Here is a 16,444-nt window from a genome sequence, read left to right on the forward strand (position 1 = left end):
GCAGGACATTTTGTGCACACGAAAAGATAAATTTGCAACATTACCAATGCATTTTCAAAGATAATTTGGATCTTTAAGACATACGCACAAAATCAGAGGCGGGAAGAGCAGGTTCTACCTGCGCGAAAGAAACCCAAAGCTCGTGTCCCCAGAACTCCAGGGTTTCATCAGCTGCACAAAGCTCGGGGGCTGCTGGCGTGAAGCTGTTGGAATACTCTGCCTCCCGACCCCAGTTTGGAGAGACACAGATCGGCACTTTGTTTTGGGGCTCGGGGAAAGCCAAATGCCCAGGTCAAGCCGCGGGGCGCCGCATCGTCAGGGGTTTACCCAACCCTCATCATAATGCAATCGCTTACAACCTGCTCTACGGGGAAGTCTAACAACCAGCCTTCCCACTATTCTCCTCCTACTCTTGAACCCTCCATATATCAAGTATTGGCTCCGGTTTTTCCTACAGAAACACAACCGACTTCCTAATTTCCCCTCTCTGCTAAATCCTGATACTGCCTCACACAACGCCTGCCGCCTGCTCCGCGGTGTTTAAGAAGGTTCTGTGAAGGTTTAGGTGAAAATGACGTTCTACAAAGTCACATGTTTGCTAGCAAAACACACGCTCTTACTAGCCAAAGCCATGCACCTACTTCATGGACGTTTGCTCTATCGCTGCTTTTCCAGCACACGGGTGGGAGCCCCGGGATCAGGCCGGGCTGTGGGACACGGCAGCTCCCTCCAGCCGAGCTGGCTCCGCTCGCCAGCCCGAGCGAGAACCTCAGCTCCTTCCAAGTCTCATCCCCACCGACAGCCGAACTCCCCAGACTTTGCACCTGAGGTGCACCAGAGCTGAAATACTTAAAGCCCCAGTGTTGGCTCTTTTAAGGATCTGATGATTTTTCAAATCTCCCCTCCAAAAAAAAGATTACTTATTAATACAAAGGTAGCATTGAGGTCCAAATGCTCATCTACCCAAACTAATGAAACAGCGATGAAATGTTGTTTCAGAAATCCAGTTACCTTCTCATCTAATGTTTTAGCCACTCTGATAGCCACACGTCCTTGGGGAGCACGGCGATCCCGTATCAATCCCGTGCTGGCCCGCCGGTGTGGAACACTGGAATTTGGGAAACTCCATCATCGCCAGCATCCTGCCGGGCTGAGCGGTGCCGTGCGATGCCCGGGATCGCCAACACTCCCCGGCGTGGCCAGGCAGGAGCAGCCCCCCACAACTGCCTTTCACCGCAACTCCCCACCCCCACGGACAGCCAACATTTTCCAGCCTTAAGTTTTGGCTAGCTGTGGTCTTGCCAGAAGGGCTGTCTGCTGCTTTCCCCCACTCCTTCAGGACTCCATTACATAGAATTGACCAAGTGGCCAAATTGCATAATAAGGCGGTTTGGTTTTCCCCAAATCTTTCGCCTGAATCACCTAAAAACCAGCCTTTAGGCATGGTCCCGGTAAGGCTCGGCCCGGCTGCACGACGCCCTGTTTGCCAGCCGCGCTCAGCCCTCGGTGCAGCGAGACCCAAAGCACAACAATGGAAAATATTAGAAGCAATTGCAGCGACACAAATCAGGGATTAGAAGATACGGGTGTTGTTCTTGGCCGTGTCCCAGATTTCCTGAATGACCCGGACAATTCCCTGCTCTGTGCTCCGGGCTGGCACATACAGAGTGGAAACCATAATAACCTACTTCCCAGCCCAGTGGGGCTGAGGGGCCAGCGGGTCTCCCTCCCCTGCGCTTCCCAAGCCTTCTGCAAACCCGCTCCTAATTCAGAGCGACATAATTCAATGCGATGGAAATTCGGGAAAAGGGTAGCGACACTGCTCTGGGAAACGGGAAAGAAAGGATAAATTACGGAAAGCATCGTCGCCTTCTGTTTGAGAGGCTGGACAAGAGCTTTTGCGAGGGTTTAGCAAGGCAGGATTCTGGGGAAGTCAGAGACAAGACACTGATTTTAAGAGGAGCGATGGAGAACTGCAGCGTACGGGCTCACCCAAGTACAGCAACTTCTGCCACGGACAAAGACGGTCTCCCAGGGGAGCGCGCGTTGGAAGTTTAACCAGTACCAGGCTCGATCCCAGGCGAAAGGTTCAGAAGTTCAGTCAAAGCCTTTCAGCTGACAAAACAATGAGCCTCCAGGAGCCAAGAGGTGATGTGCAAAGGAAAGCCAGCCTAATAGGGAAATTAAATTGTTAACCAAACACATTTCCTGCCGAGCCTTCCAACCTGTATCACGTACATAACGGAGCTGCTCCCCCAGCCCCTGCCTGGCCGTGCACCCTGCCTGCGGGCTGGGACCCAGGGCGATGGAGCCGCCAGGCTCCGGGGCGATGGAGCCGCCGGGCTCAGCCGAGCCTGCAGAGCCAGGACAGCAGCCGATCCCGGTGATGGCAGCCGGCCCCGCCGTGCTCGTGCCCCGCTGGCCGGGCGATATGCTAAAGCTAAGCAGAGCTGGCGGGATAGAAACGCGGTTCAGTGCGGGGTAACTCGCTCTGGAGCCTTTTAATAGGCCATTTGTGGCTAATAACAATTTCTCTTTCAACGAGGCAATTAAGATTCAGCTGCTTTGTGCTCAGGCCTTGGGGATGCTCGGAGGGGTTTTCGTCATGTCTCAGACTCTGATGCTTCCTCCCACCTCCTCACCAAACGAACAGTAACTCTCGCACTGCCTCTACCTGAGCTAAAAACCAGAGCAAAGCGTGATCCTAACGAGGGCTGGATGAAAACTCAAGATAAAGATAACGAGGGACAGTGACTGAAGCTTTAGACCGAACTCCTCCGGCAGCTCCATGGAAGTCTCCAAGCAGCAAACCGAGCTGTCTGGCCACACGGCTGCTCGACGGCCAGAGCTGGGCAGACGACTCCTTGGCCAGGCTGTGCTCGCCCAGGCTGTGCCGTGCCCTTGCTCCAGCTCAGTAACAGTCAGCTCGGTTACTTCCACCCCGCTCCAGCAGAGCCGGGCTCCCTCCCCAGCTGCAGCCCCAGGTCTCCCGTCCTCGCTGCCCTTCCAGCCTGAGCAAGGAGCCCGTGTTTTCCACAGGGCAGAGCTGGCGCCGCCACCCCCTGCATAGCTCACAGGCAACATCGCAACCGTGACAAGGTCACCACGTACTAAATCTTCCAGTAACGGCCTCCTCGCCATCCTCGTCCATATTTATTGCTCTCCTTGGTGCCTTTCTGCCTCATCGTGCCATTTCTGAGCGTGGCAGGGGCCGGCCCAGGAACACAGACACGGTGTCTGCAGCTGAACTCCAGCTCCTCCGTGCAGACCAAGAGCTATAGACTTGGTGGGACTCGGCTTTTCAACATCTCGAGCTGAAAGTAGAGATCACGGGGATTACCAGACGTGCAGGCCCCTTGTCCTAATCAGCAAGGGCTTTAACCGTGTTATTGAACCCGTGTGGAATTTAAGTAGCATCTCAGAGGCCACTTGAAACTGAGAAGCTTAGTCTGAAAGTCAATCTATCAGTAACCAGGCAGGGAAAGAACCTGATGCCATGCTAAAAATGCAAAGGGTGTCTTGACTTCTGACCTTTTTTCCTTCCCTAACGGGACTGAGCGGATGAAAGCTCCGAGGCGGAGGGCGACGGCACCGCAACAAGCCCTCACACTTCTGCTCCCAGCAGAAGAGACGGGACAAAAGGCAGGGACGCTGCAAGGGCGCCGGGCAGCGCCTTTACAAGGTGCGATCTGACAGCGCCGGGGTGTCGTGAGCAAGCCCAGCTGCCACCCGTTCAAATGGCACGGGAGGAGAGGAACAAAGAAATCAAATATTCTTTCAGACTCGCAAGCTCTCTGTGGATCCATTAGTCTCCAGACCACTTGGCTTCAGCGCCGTTTTACAGGGTGTTTCTGTGAAACTTTCCATCTCTCTCCAAGCTCCTTGCTCCCAGCAGAGCCCACGCGCTCCGAGTCACCGCGTACTGTCCTCGCAGCCCCGTACGGGCCCTTTTCTCACCTGTAAGTGCTTATAGAAACACAAAAGTGCATGTGGGGAAAAGGAGCGCACCCCCTTTTTTTTTTTTTTTTTTTTTTGCTACAGCCAGCCACCAACCGCGGCAAACAATGAGGCCAGTTGTCACAGAGGCTGAGATGGGGCAAGCTCTCTTCTTCCAGGCTCCGAGAGCCCAAACAGCTCGACTAACTGGTACCCACAACGTGCTGGGGCCTCCCACTTCACACCGCTATTCAACATTCCCGACAAACGTCGGGCGGCACGTCACGTTCAAGCAAGAAGAAAGCAGCAGGCCTTGGCCGGCTACACACAAGTCTGCAGTGGTGAAAATTTCCCCTAATAAAACATCACGTGGGTTGGGGCTTTTTGTAATTTTAAGGCGAAGCCATGAGCAGTCCAGCATTTGGAGCAGGGAGCACTGCGGTGAAGAGATGCCACCCTCCAAGGAAAGCAAGGTCAGCTGTCCTTACCGGAGTGATTCCACCCCACGGTGTCCAGCAGCTCTAAGTAAACTGTCAGCAGCGACGGCCTTCCCCACCCCTGTTCTCCTGGCACCCCATCGATGATCTCTGAAGACAGACAGGAAGGGCCACAAATCCCGTTGACGTATTTTGGCAGAGCTTCCTTGCCTTCAGCAGGGCTGCGCCGGCGAAGGCAGGCTGACCCGCCGTGGCCGTGCACAAAGCAGAGGCTCCGCTACCAACCGCGACGCCCTGGCTCCGCGTCCCTGCCTCAGCACTTCCCTGCTATTTACTGGCTCTTTTCCCCCACCGGTCCTTCCTACGCCCTCTTCTCCCCGTGAATGCGTAACACAGAAGGTGGAACGTTTATATTCTCAGCATCACAAGAGTATTAAAAAGACTTAACTGTCGAAACAAATACAGGTGTTTGTTAGAACGCGAACTCCAGAAAGGCGCCTGCGAATCCAACGCACGCTTCCTTGCGCGCTTATGCCAGGTACGATCAGTTCCCTCCGACTCCGGGAACTGAACCCTCTCTGCCATAACCACCAGCCCCACGCTGCCACGGCGGGGATGCTCTTACGTTCTAGTGTCTCCCTCCGGCCATGCCAGAATTCCTAGTGAAGTGGTTCTAAGCCAGCCGTCACCCCCCTGGAGCAGCGCGTATATCTCATCCAAATTGCCCACCCCCCCTCAAACCCCCACCGACACCTCGGCAGCGATTTCTGCTGAATTTCTGGAGCTGGTGTCATTGTGCTTTTGCAGAGCGCGCCAGGGCCGCCTGTCCCTTGGAGCTGTTAAAAAGAGACAAAAGCAGACAAGCTGCCTATCAGGGGAGTATTACGGACGATGCTCTGGGTGCTGGGGAGCGGGGTGAGCTGCCGGGAGCCAGCGGGGCTGGGAGGGGATGTGCCGTGGAACCGGCGCTGAGCCGGGGCACAGGGCTCGTTGCTGGCCCCGATTTGCAAAGGTTAACGGACGGAAGCAAGGGACAAGCAAGGACTTCGTAACCTGTTCTTCAGCTTATACTCCAGCTGCAAAACATCGACCGGCTTTCCTACTCTTGGGGACAATACGCAAACATGTAAACAAGACCCATTCAAAAGAGAGCAACAGGAACTACTGCCGGACGCATGGCAAGAAAACAAACACCAGCGGCTTGCCCGTCCCGTTGGCAGCAAGTTTGAAATTAATGGGGAGAGGCAAAGTATTTTGTCTCCAAAAGAGCTGGGCTTTCCTCTCTTTTTTACGGAGAGGAACCCTGCGGCGAGCAGCCCGGTGACGAGCATCGCCCAGCCCCTGCGCCGGTCCCGGTGAGGATGAGGAGTAAGAGCGTGCCCTGCGCGGCTCTATTCCCTTTTCTCTGCTTCCTTCCTGGATGGAATTACTCACTTCCTCGGCAGGAAAAACCATTACAGGACCCACTTTTCTGAGTTCATCTGAGGTTATTATCTGCTCGCTGACAGCGGGTTACGAGGCAGCCACGGAGTTTCCTCTGGCACAGTGGGGTTGCTCTCCTGTGTTCCAGGCTTTTGTATAGGGAGAATAAAGATTGGTTGCTAGACACATCTGTTTTCTTTTTTTTTTTTTTTTTTTTTTTAAACCTTTGCTTCAAGCATCAAAGCGCAGGGAAGGTATACGCAGCCTCTGCAGAACAAAAGCTGACTAGCTGTGGGAGACATTTTCCTATACTGTAGGTCGATTACAATCACCGTGGCCTTTGCAACGGGCTTGGACACGGCTGGCTTTCATTCCCTTGACGGCAAGGCAGGTCAGATCCCAAATGCTTTGTTGGTTCGCCTGCCTTATCACTTAACACGAAAGCTGCTTTTCTACACCCAGGGTAGGTGTGCACCTCCAAAGTCTAATTCGGAAAGGATCAGAGCTCCACCACGCAACGAGGCAGAGAATTAATAATGGATCGCAGGGAGCGTGTGTGATTCTGCCTTGGTGGTGACATTTATTTCTACACGTATGCTCAGATAAACCTCTGCTTTATTCAAGGGAAGATTTCACTTTGCTCTCAACGTCTCAAAAGCAAAGTTTAAAGTTAAATATTTCCCCAGCTGGATGTGGCCGCAGTGTTTAGGGGAAGGAGCCGGGAGCTACGCAGCATCTGCCTGGACGGGGAGGCGGAACATGGGGCCCATGAGGATAACGCTGCCTCTGTCTTCTGCAATAATAGCATAAAATCATCTCATACACTACTGTTTGCACATCCCTTGCCCGACTCACGTGCAAATCTGAATACATACTGGAGCCTCCCCGCACAGCTGGGAAGTAGATACTTCCGTGCCTGTTGTGCAGAGAATTACCCCAGAGCAAACACAGAAGAGGAGGAAGGAGAGCCACAGAACCCTAAAGCCTCAAGTTCCGGGTCTCTGCTTCAGACCTCGTGAGTGCCATCACCTCACCCAGGCTGGCAGCTTGCGTGCAGCTCTGAGGCTGATGCTGCGACGGCCCTTGCTGGGTCCCACCAGTCCTGAACCCACGCGCTCACATTTGGCTTCGGAGGGGGCGGGCGAAGGGGAGCACTCGGCGGTCTCTGGCAGGGCTCTCTCGAGCTCAGCCAGTCTTAAAAACAACAGATCTAGTACACGACACACACACATCTTTCCCAAGTAGCTGAGGAGCTGCATCCCTTTACGTGCGTTGATGAGTTCAAGGCCAGGTTGGACGGGGCTTGGAGCAACCTGGGCTGGTGGGAGGTGTCCCTGCCCAGGGCAGGGGGTGCCACTGGGTGGGCTTTGAGGTCCCTTCCAACCCGAACCAGTCTGGGACTCTGGGATTCTATGACCAAGCCCCGCTCTCAGCAGCGAGGAACACGCTCCAAAGAGCGGCCACACGCTGCCAGCCAAACCCCGCGGCCTTCTGCAGCCCGGCACCCAAGGCCAATTTCTCAGCCCGTGCGCAATTAGTCAAAGGCCGCCTCTTCCAAGGAAGCAGCTCTCACGAACGCTGAGTAAGAGCAACGAGACGGCAAATTAGCCATCACCGTGCCCGTTCAATCACACGCAGCAATTATGGGGTTTTATAATGAAAAGTCCACTCAGGGCCTGGATTACAGCTTTCCGGAGCTTCTGCCAATGGCATCATTTGAAACACCGGGTTTGGGCTTGATTTTACGTGTCTAGTAGCATTTGGCAACTGGATAAATGAACGTGACTCTGAAAGCCCTTTCATGCTGCGACAAGGAAATTCTCCAAAAACGGAAAACAACAAACAGCGCTTGCTGGGAAGCCAGAGAAAAATCCGTCTGACACACCGCTAAAATAAATAAAAATAATAAAAAGACCAAAACCCTCAGTTCTTTTTACAGGCATAAACTTTTCAAAGTTTATCGCTTTGGCTGCAGGCGCAGGACTCAAAATGAGCACCCTCGGCCAAAGCCTCCGCAGTGACAGTAGGAAAAGAAGAATCTCACCCGAAGCGCGCGGTACTTACGGTAGAGGCAGCCGGCATCGCCCTCCAGCCGGGACCACCCCGGGCAGCACCGGTACGTGGTCTGGTGCGTCACCTTGTACACCTGCCTGTAGCCCGTGTAATACGCAGTTCTGAAACGTAAAAAACAAGGTACCACCCAGACAACGTTAATTCCCGCAGGAGGAGGAAACTGGGAAGAAGGGAAGTTGTAACTCTAACTGGGGATGTAAATAAAATGAGGAATTCGGTTTTCAAAGTTGCTGACTTTTTTTTTTTTCCACCTGGTCTAGCAATGGTCGCTGATGCTAAGAAAATACTTCTTAATTTACTTTAATCAGGCACACGAGAGACTGGAGTGTCCAGGTCCTCATAACGCCCCTTCCAGGGTAGGCGTCGGGGCAGTAAAGCGGGGATTGATCTGAAGCATAAATAAATACAAGTGACACTTTTTTCCCCCGGAAATTTGATGCCGTGTGTACGTGAAAATTGAAACACAGATAAAACTTTTGAAGCCGATTTTTAAAAAGCTCCTTTGGCAGAACATGAAACTACTCCACCAAAGCAAATCAGACAAACAACAACAAATATTTGGCACAGCAGATGTGTTGTGCAAGTCCACTGAAAATATTTACCCTAACTCGGTCTAGTTGTTTGATTTTGTCTGAATGTTTCTACAAAAAACCCTAAATAATGGTGAACCATTGATTCCTCTGAAGGAAACCTTCGGCTACTCTCCTGTGCCAGCCAGCATATGGAAGCACAGCTGAGAAAAATAAAAGCAGATACTGATTATTTTTTTTGTGCGAGCTGTTAACAAATTATGAAGGAAATAGTCACGTTCCAGAAGCAGCTGAGAAAGCAATTTGCAGCCGCTCAGGCAGCAGCAGGGCGAGCAATCAGGCTCAGGTCCATCCGGAGGCTCTGGGTACCGAGGGCCATCTCCCAGCCCCGGCTCTCCCGCGGTGCCGGGTACAAGCGGACACGGTGGGTGCGGGGTGGTGCTAACAAGAATTCGCTGCGTGGGCTGATCTGGAAAACACCGTCCTTTTCACCCAAAAGGAGAAAGACTGCACGGCGGCAAGCAGCCTCCTCCACCCGCCCTGCCCAGGCTCCGAAACGAGGAGGGAAAGGTATTCCGAGAAATAGCTCGGTAGGACAGCTCGGGACTAATCCCGGCCTCCTCCCTGCCCCCCGCAGCACCCGCAGTGCCCCGTCTCCACCGGCCTCGCTGGGTTCCATCGGACACTTCAGATGCCCAAGTCGGCCCAAGGGGGTTCTCAAGGAGATGCAAATATTTTGACAGCCCCAGTTGCCTGTGGATATCTGGATGCTGCAGACTGGAAAGAACCACAGAGGAGATACTTTATCTTCAGTGTTTCTGTTTTCTTTTGTGTTTTAAGGAGTCCCTGGCACAGAAAATGTTGAATGAGCCAGAACTAATGGAACCCAGGCTTAAAAATCCTGCTGTGTCCTGCTGCTGGAAAATCCGCTTCCAGCCCCTCTGGGATAGCGCCGTCATTCCTACAAGTTTCGTGGCTGAGGCTGAGCAAAGCCACCTTCTGTTGCTACCTAATTCGGGAAAGGGACACAGCCCGTAGCCAAACCTTCCCCCTCCCGGGAATGAGGGGCAGCATCCCAGAGGATGCTCAGCTCATCCGCCAAGGAGCCGACGCTGCCTCCGGGAGCGGGCACGGCCCGAGTCCCAGGGGAACAGAGCAAGGTTTGTTCCAATTTTTAGGAAGCATTACAATTCAGTATTCTTGGCATAGACACAAGCCTTATAAAAACAAATGCTACCGGTTTTGGAACGCACAAACTCGGCAGACGACTGCCCTCTCCACTGCCCCTTTATCCCTGTCCTGCCGCGGGCTCTGCTCCGGCCGAAAGCCGCGTCCACGCTGGCAGCGGCACTTACAGCCCAGGCAAAGTGCTGGGACCGCAGCAGCATCTGCAGCAGCCCGAGCGTGCCCGGGAATTTTAGGAAAATTAGCTAAGGACGATGAACCCCGCAGACAGCGGCTCCTCGCCAGGCGGGTGGGCTGCACCCAGCGCTGCTCCGGGGACGGGAGAGCAGATGCTGGATTTTCCCGGTCGTGGCCATGAACTCAAAGGCGCCGAGGCCAGTTTCAGGCCGGCCCTGTGTGTGTCAGCTCCTGGAGCCGTTAATTTGCTTCCTGAGCCCCGTGCGGCCGGAGCCGGGTCCAACTGGAGCCGGTCCAGCGGGTGAGCCGGAGGCTGCGCGGCATCCCTGGGAACGCCGACACCGCGCGCTCCGCCGCCCTCCATTGCCCAGCACAAGGGAGCTTGGCAGGAGATCCTCCAGCTATTGGAATAAGCTTGCTGCGATGGGAACTCCCGAAAGGAGTTTAGAGGGAGGGGATACGGGACAAAAATCTTGTCTGAGGAAAGTTTTGTGACAGTCCTTTTCCTGCACTTGCTTTTAAAACTCCCTGGGGGAAATCCCTCACAGCACCTCTAGGCTTCACCTCCGTGTTTTCATCAGGGACAGAGTTTTAGCACCAGCCTGTGCTGATGTTTATAATGAAGCACGACAGAAAGTTTTTTCATTTCAGTTCCTTGACTTACAATGTCAAAAATACACATTAAAGACCTAAAGGGACAGCTGGGTCTGGAGAGTTCCCAGCCTTTGAAGTAGCAGCAGACAGAGCACCTACCATTTCAAAGTCCTCTCTTTAAAACGCGGTCAAAAGACGGACTCTGTTTGCTCCTTTATTACCAGTACACAGATATCATCACCAAGATAATTACTGGCAATTACAGGTTAGGAGGAATTCCTAAAGCCAAGACTTAAAAGCCGTCTCTAGTCCAAGATGCTTCTTTGAAACTACTGCTATCGTGGTTATTTTGTCAAGGCTTGTAACCGCCTCGTGAGGCCAGGGAAGCGGGTGGGGGACAGAGGACGGGGCACACTGCAGTTCGGCTGCTGTGCGGGTAAGAAAAGCGCATTATTTGCTCTCTTGCCCGTGTTCACAGCCCTCTCCCTACACCTCCTCCGTGCTTGGTCTCCCAGCTCCCAGTAAGGCCAGTCAGTGGCTGAAGGGACACTGCAATTAGCTGAACGAGCACATCATTTCTCCGCTCAGAGAACCCCCAAACCCCTTTTCCTGCCGGTACAAGCCAGGCCCCGCTGGGCCGTCCGCCCCCCTGAGCTGGGCCTGAGCACGGTGCCACCACAGCACCCTCCCCTCCTCCCGCAGCGGCACTTGCACAGCGCCCACCTTTGTTGATTTTTTTTTCAGACCGTGCACAATAACCCTCCCTCGGGCTCAGCAACTGCCTTCAGCCCTGTAAAATTTTACCGGGGCATCGAGATTTTTGAAGCTGAGGCATCTAAAGACACAGGAATAACGCACGTGATGGGATTAAGTCGCTCCGTTAACATGCTGTGATCGTAGGAAACAGCTGTAATAGGCTGCCAGAAGGCTGGGAACAGCTAACCACAACGACAAAGCTTCTCTAGAACAAAAAGATATATAAAAGATATAAAATCTTCTGTTTGGGAATTCCTTAACAGCTTAAAAAACTCTCGGTGTCCCAAAGATGGCAGGCAGGGCCAGAAGCCCATAGGTGCACTTAGGGTTTACAAAATCTCTTACGGTCTGCTGCCTCTAAGAGAAGTAAATATCTAGCGAATTTAGACAGAGAATTTAGATAGAGAAAAATATCTAATAAAATAACTTTACAGCTAATTTGTGGGTTCGGAGCCACATCTCTCTCTGCCCGTTTACATCGACCCCTGTGTCAATGGCTTTGGTGCCTTCATGCCAGACCTGCTGAAGGTGGGGTACCACCACTGGGCGCTTCTCCCCGCTCCCTGCAGAGCCGCCGGGGACCGAGGACAGCCACAGCCGTGCTGTCTGGTCACTAAGACCCTTCAGAGGGTACCAAGCGGTTGTTGAGGCTGTCTCCCGTGCCGGACCACAGCCTGGGCGCAGGACGGGCACACGCAGGGCTGTGCCCGGACACCGCCGGCACGATGGGCAGCCACAAAGCGAGCAAGGAGCTCGCTTCCCCACCGCTGCTGGCGAGCAGAACCCATTGCCGCCACGCAAGGAGCAGGCCAAGGAAGGAAGAGGACGTACCTCCGCTCGTAGCCCGCGCACCACTGCCGTCCCCCGCAGCCCTGCTTCCAGACCTTGAGGGTGCGGGTGAAGGCCTGGGCGCACGGCTGCCGGTGTCCCACGATGGCCACCTCCTGCTCCGCACAGACATTTGGCCTGGAACAGAGAAAATGGGGTGTGCGGGGGTCTGCGGGCTGCCGAGGGAAGGCTGCAGGGCTCCCACCGCTCCACCGGGCGCCAGTTACGGGCAACTTCATTTCCTTGCTGAAAGAGCGGGGAGAGCTTACGCAGGACGCAGTATTCGCCTCCTCATTTCATCGAATCGGTGCAAAGAAAAGAAATCCGCCCAGGTCGGCCCACCACAAGCAGTTGTGAAGCACAGCCCATCCATCCCCCCCCCCCCCCAACTCTTGGGGTGCGTGCCCTGGGGCGCAGAGAGGGTGCTGAGGGGGTGGCACCCGCCTCCACGCCTCGCGGATCGGTTAAACCTGGGAGAACCGCACGGTGAGCACAGCGAACCCATGTTCAGAGCTGGAAAACCGCCGCCCGGCGAGGACACACACGGGTGGGGGCCACGGGAACCCGCCGCGTGCGGAGCCCCCTCCTTGTCCCCCCCCGAGCTGCAGCCGCAGGGGGCTCAGCCGCAGCGACAGAGACCCAGAGCTGCAGCGCTCACGCCACGGCGAGGCAGCGGCGCCGGGGGGATCCCGGAGCTGCGGATGATTCGTACCTCTAGGTCCTGGGACCCGCTACCACCCACTTGAAAAATGCAGCGATTGCTTTTGCACTGACACCTTACGGCTAGTTTTTTAGCCTTAAAACAGAGAGGATGCATCAGAAAAGAGGCAGCAGCCGACGTGATAACGGCAGCACAATAATTCCTATGTTTGTCCATTCTGCCCACTCTCAGCTAACGAAGAATACACACGCTCTTTTTGCGCCTAGGGGATTGTTTTCCTGACTGTTATCCTTACAAACACCAGTATCTGCATCTTCTGGCAGTGTTTGGGGAAAAAAATATATATTCTGCCACTAGAAATGATACATCATGTCATTAATACTGCTTTAAATCAGAATTCAGTTTGCTGTCTTAGACATTTTCTCACTCGTTCACAGCTAAGGGCTGCAAGACTAATTACAGGAAATAAAGTGAATATATATAATTCAGTGAGCAAGAAAATAAGAAAAATACCATTTCCAATTTGTTCCCTTTCTAGTCCTAACTCTCTCTCACCAAATGCGAGCCAGTAGTTTTAACTAAGAGGGAAGTATTTGTCCCTGACTTAACAAGTTATAAGCCATTTATTATTTGGGACTGCTGCTGCCGCCTCCAGTTCTTCAAAAGGGACCAAGAGTTTTCACAAAAATACTTTCTGTAAAAGAAGTTAAACTAAATAACGTGGACGTGGTGAAGCACAAGGATTGCAGCTGGCATCTGGCAGCTCCAAGACGTTTCAATTCCCCCGCTGTTGCAGCACATGCCTTTGGGATTACCGGCGTGGTGCCTTCCCCCTCCGGCTCTGCTCCGACATCTCCTCTCCTCATCCCCACGCGTGGCCGCTGCCGGGCTCCTCGGCTCGCAATGCTGCGCGCCCATCGCTGCACCGGCACAGCCCTCCCCAGCGCTAACGCTTTATCCTGCCGGTTGGTTTTGTGAGTGTCTCCGTAGGGAGAGCTGGAAGCTGGTGCCCAGCGGGATCTCCCTGGAGCATCTCCCCCTCGCCGCGGGCTGCCTGCGCCCCCGAGAAACGGGCTGAGAGGGACCAGAAGAACAAGGCTGGCAGCGGAACCGCCTCGCTGCGATTTATCACAGCGCGGGGAAGCTCCTGCGCGCCCCGGGGAGCGGTGGGGTGCGTGAGGGGCAGCGCCAGGAGTGTCCCGTGGGAAGCGACGCCACTTCCCAGGCGCCGGCGCTTTCTTTTCCCTGACACCTTGGCACGTCTCATCGCTCGCGTCTCATCCAAGGAGTCCTACAAGCACTTGTCAAGGCAGGAGCACAAAACCCCTGACGCAGGGAGAAGAGGCGTCTTCTTGCCAAGCCTTTATCGGCTGAAAGGGACCCCTTTTCAGCCCAGAAGCTCCAGAGGCCAGGCCAGCAGCGCGGAGGCAGCACACCACGCCACGCTGGGCTCATTTACAAAAAGAATTAGAGCAACCCCCCTGCACCGAGAGATCATCTTCTGGCAGGGGACCAAATTTGCAAGGAAGTTTTCCAAAGAAGCCAAATAATTAACACCAAACTGGAACTGTAAAATTTAATTAAAAAGAACGGACTACGTGCTGCTGCAGTAACAGCAAAAGGGGGAAAGAAACGTGCAATAAAAGACAAAAAAGAGATACACGAACTGCAATAAAAATAGCAGTTCTGTGAAGAAAGGTCAAACTATTTACACAACAATCACCTCTTGCGCTCACACAACAGCAACGTTTCAGTTAAAAACAGCGAGTTAGCTCCTACAAGCAAAGACTACGCAGATTTTCAGATTTCTATTCACCTTTATGTACCTCTGGTACCAGATAAAGAGACACAGACCAGCCCTCCCTCCCCTCCGCTCCTCCCTTCACCCTCGGTTTTAAAATACTGTATTTAGCTTCTGCTTTACAGTTCCCTGCCCCATAAACACCCTCGGGTTCCCTTTTCTTGCTACTTACATATGGGGCTGCAGTTTGCTGCCAGAAGCCAGAGAGGACACCCGCAACGCGAGGACGAATGACAGTGCCACCGCACGGAACTCCATCGCAGCAGCTCCTCGCTCCCCCAGGTGCTTCCCGGGGGCGCCCAGAAAATCTCACCACCGTCCCACGCGCCACTTGCACCTTCCCGTTCCTCAGAGGAGGACGCTCCCGGCTACCGCCTCTTCCCAACTTGCCAGTGTCTCTCTTTCTGGCAAAGGACAATGCTTGCGGAGCACACAGGAATTCCCGTGGGGGAGAGCAGACTCGTCACTCCTGGGTGCTTCCTCCCGTATGGGTTCAGTTCAACAAGTTTCTTCAGACCAGGGGAAACGATTATTACAGCGCAGATTGTCACTGGGTTCTTCCCAAAACCAAACCTGGCTTCTTAACGCTCCTTCGCTCGTGGCGAAATGTACCGAAGCGACTTTTCCTTCTGGGATTTGCTTCTTGACAAAGCCCGGAGACCCCACAAGCCCTGGGTTCTGCCCAGCAGTGAAGCCCCATGTGGGTTCAGCCGATGCGGAGCCGCGAGCCACTTTGCCAGGCGATGTAAAATCCAGCACTCGGCAAGGGACGGGAAGAGGAGGGGGGCTCTCCTGCACACCGGGAATCCCACCTCCCAGCGGGCCTCTCCAAAGGCAGGCAGAGCGCTCCTTACCCCAGCCACGGAGCCGAAGCCATCCTCCTGCCGCAGCTCCCCACCGTCCTCCGGCGACGGGGCACGCAAGAGCAGCTTCCCCGCATCGCATGGGAGTAATGAAACTTTCCTCCTGCCTTTCGCAGGTCCGGCTCCTTTCCCTCACATGCTCTTGTTTCTTTTCTTGCTGACAGTCAGAAATCCCTCCCACCAGCCGTGCCCAGCCCCGGCGAGAGGAGGGGGAGACGCTGCAGAACAGTAACAGAAATGAGTCGGGTTTGTTTCTCCAAAGGCAGCTCTTTTGCACTACCCAAGGCCAACTCTGTACACACCACCCAAAATCCCTTTCCCGGCAACTCTAAAAACATCCCACAGAGATTTAATCCCTGCTCCGCTGCCCTGGGGCGGCTCTAGGCAGAGCTGGCCTTTGGCGAAAACGGAGCGTAAGGAGGGGGCTCGGATGAAAACGAAAAACGTAGAGGACTTACAAGTGGGAGTCGTTCCTCTGAGCGTTGCAATGAGCCCGCCAAGAGTCCACATTCTGCCCTGGGAATCAGAGAGAGGAGAAGCTGTGCGCGTTCAGGTTCTGCTTTGAGCGGTGCAGAAGAGGACAGGACCTGCAGCATCCCACCCCCACCTCGTGTTTTGTTGTCTCAGGCAGAACGGAGAAGAGACGCTCACCTGCTGGGTGCCGACCCCCCCACACACGGGGTACCATCCTCCCCCCCGAGCAGCTGAGAGAAAAGGGGAAGCAGCGAGGAGTGCCCGCGGTCATTGCACGGGACGACTGGCTGCACTGAAGCACGCTCAGAGGAGGGAATAAAAGGCAGGATCATTTTAAAGCAAGCAGCTGGCTAAAACCACCACAGAACTCGGATCTTTCAGCGCTGCCCTGGCAACGCCGTGAGACTTCTAGGACAGAAACCCAGAGAGCCACCGAGAGCCCCCGGCGCTCTGGGGGAGCGCGTCTCCCGGTGCTCACCTCCCGCCACGGCCAGCGCAGCACCGCGAGCAGGCATCCAGAGCCGCAAACCCGCACGCCTGCCCAAGGGAGCAGAGAGGATCCACGTTCTGCCAAACACACGGAGAGAAGATGGTTAAAATAATACGTTTTAAGAAGGAGGCTAGCACAATTTATTAATGCTGATTTCTCGAGCGAAGTAGGATAAGGTTTGGGTGGTTTCCGTGCCCACACCATGCACACATTTCAT

The 16,444-nt window shown here is 54.3% G+C and overlaps 1 protein-coding gene across 1 annotated transcript in view; it reads right to left on the reverse strand.

Moving 5' to 3' along the window:
• The window catches only part of MEGF6 (multiple EGF like domains 6), a 109,798-nt gene that overhangs the window by 91,201 nt on the left and 2,153 nt on the right, over positions 1 to 16,444 (reverse strand). The window contains exons 3-7 of the mRNA XM_074560416.1: positions 16,216 to 16,304; positions 15,722 to 15,779; positions 14,573 to 15,481; positions 11,942 to 12,076; positions 7,860 to 7,969 (exon numbers count right to left, since the gene is read on the reverse strand). Coding sequence (XP_074416517.1) covers positions 7,860 to 7,969; positions 11,942 to 12,076; positions 14,573 to 14,658 — 331 coding nt within the window. The 5' untranslated portion in view covers positions 14,659 to 15,481; positions 15,722 to 15,779; positions 16,216 to 16,304. The remainder of the gene's footprint in view (positions 1 to 7,859; positions 7,970 to 11,941; positions 12,077 to 14,572; positions 15,482 to 15,721; positions 15,780 to 16,215; positions 16,305 to 16,444) is intronic.

Source organism: Larus michahellis, chromosome 16, assembly GCF_964199755.1.
Source record: "Larus michahellis chromosome 16, bLarMic1.1, whole genome shotgun sequence".
Classification (NCBI taxonomy): Eukaryota; Metazoa; Chordata; class Aves; order Charadriiformes; family Laridae; genus Larus; species Larus michahellis.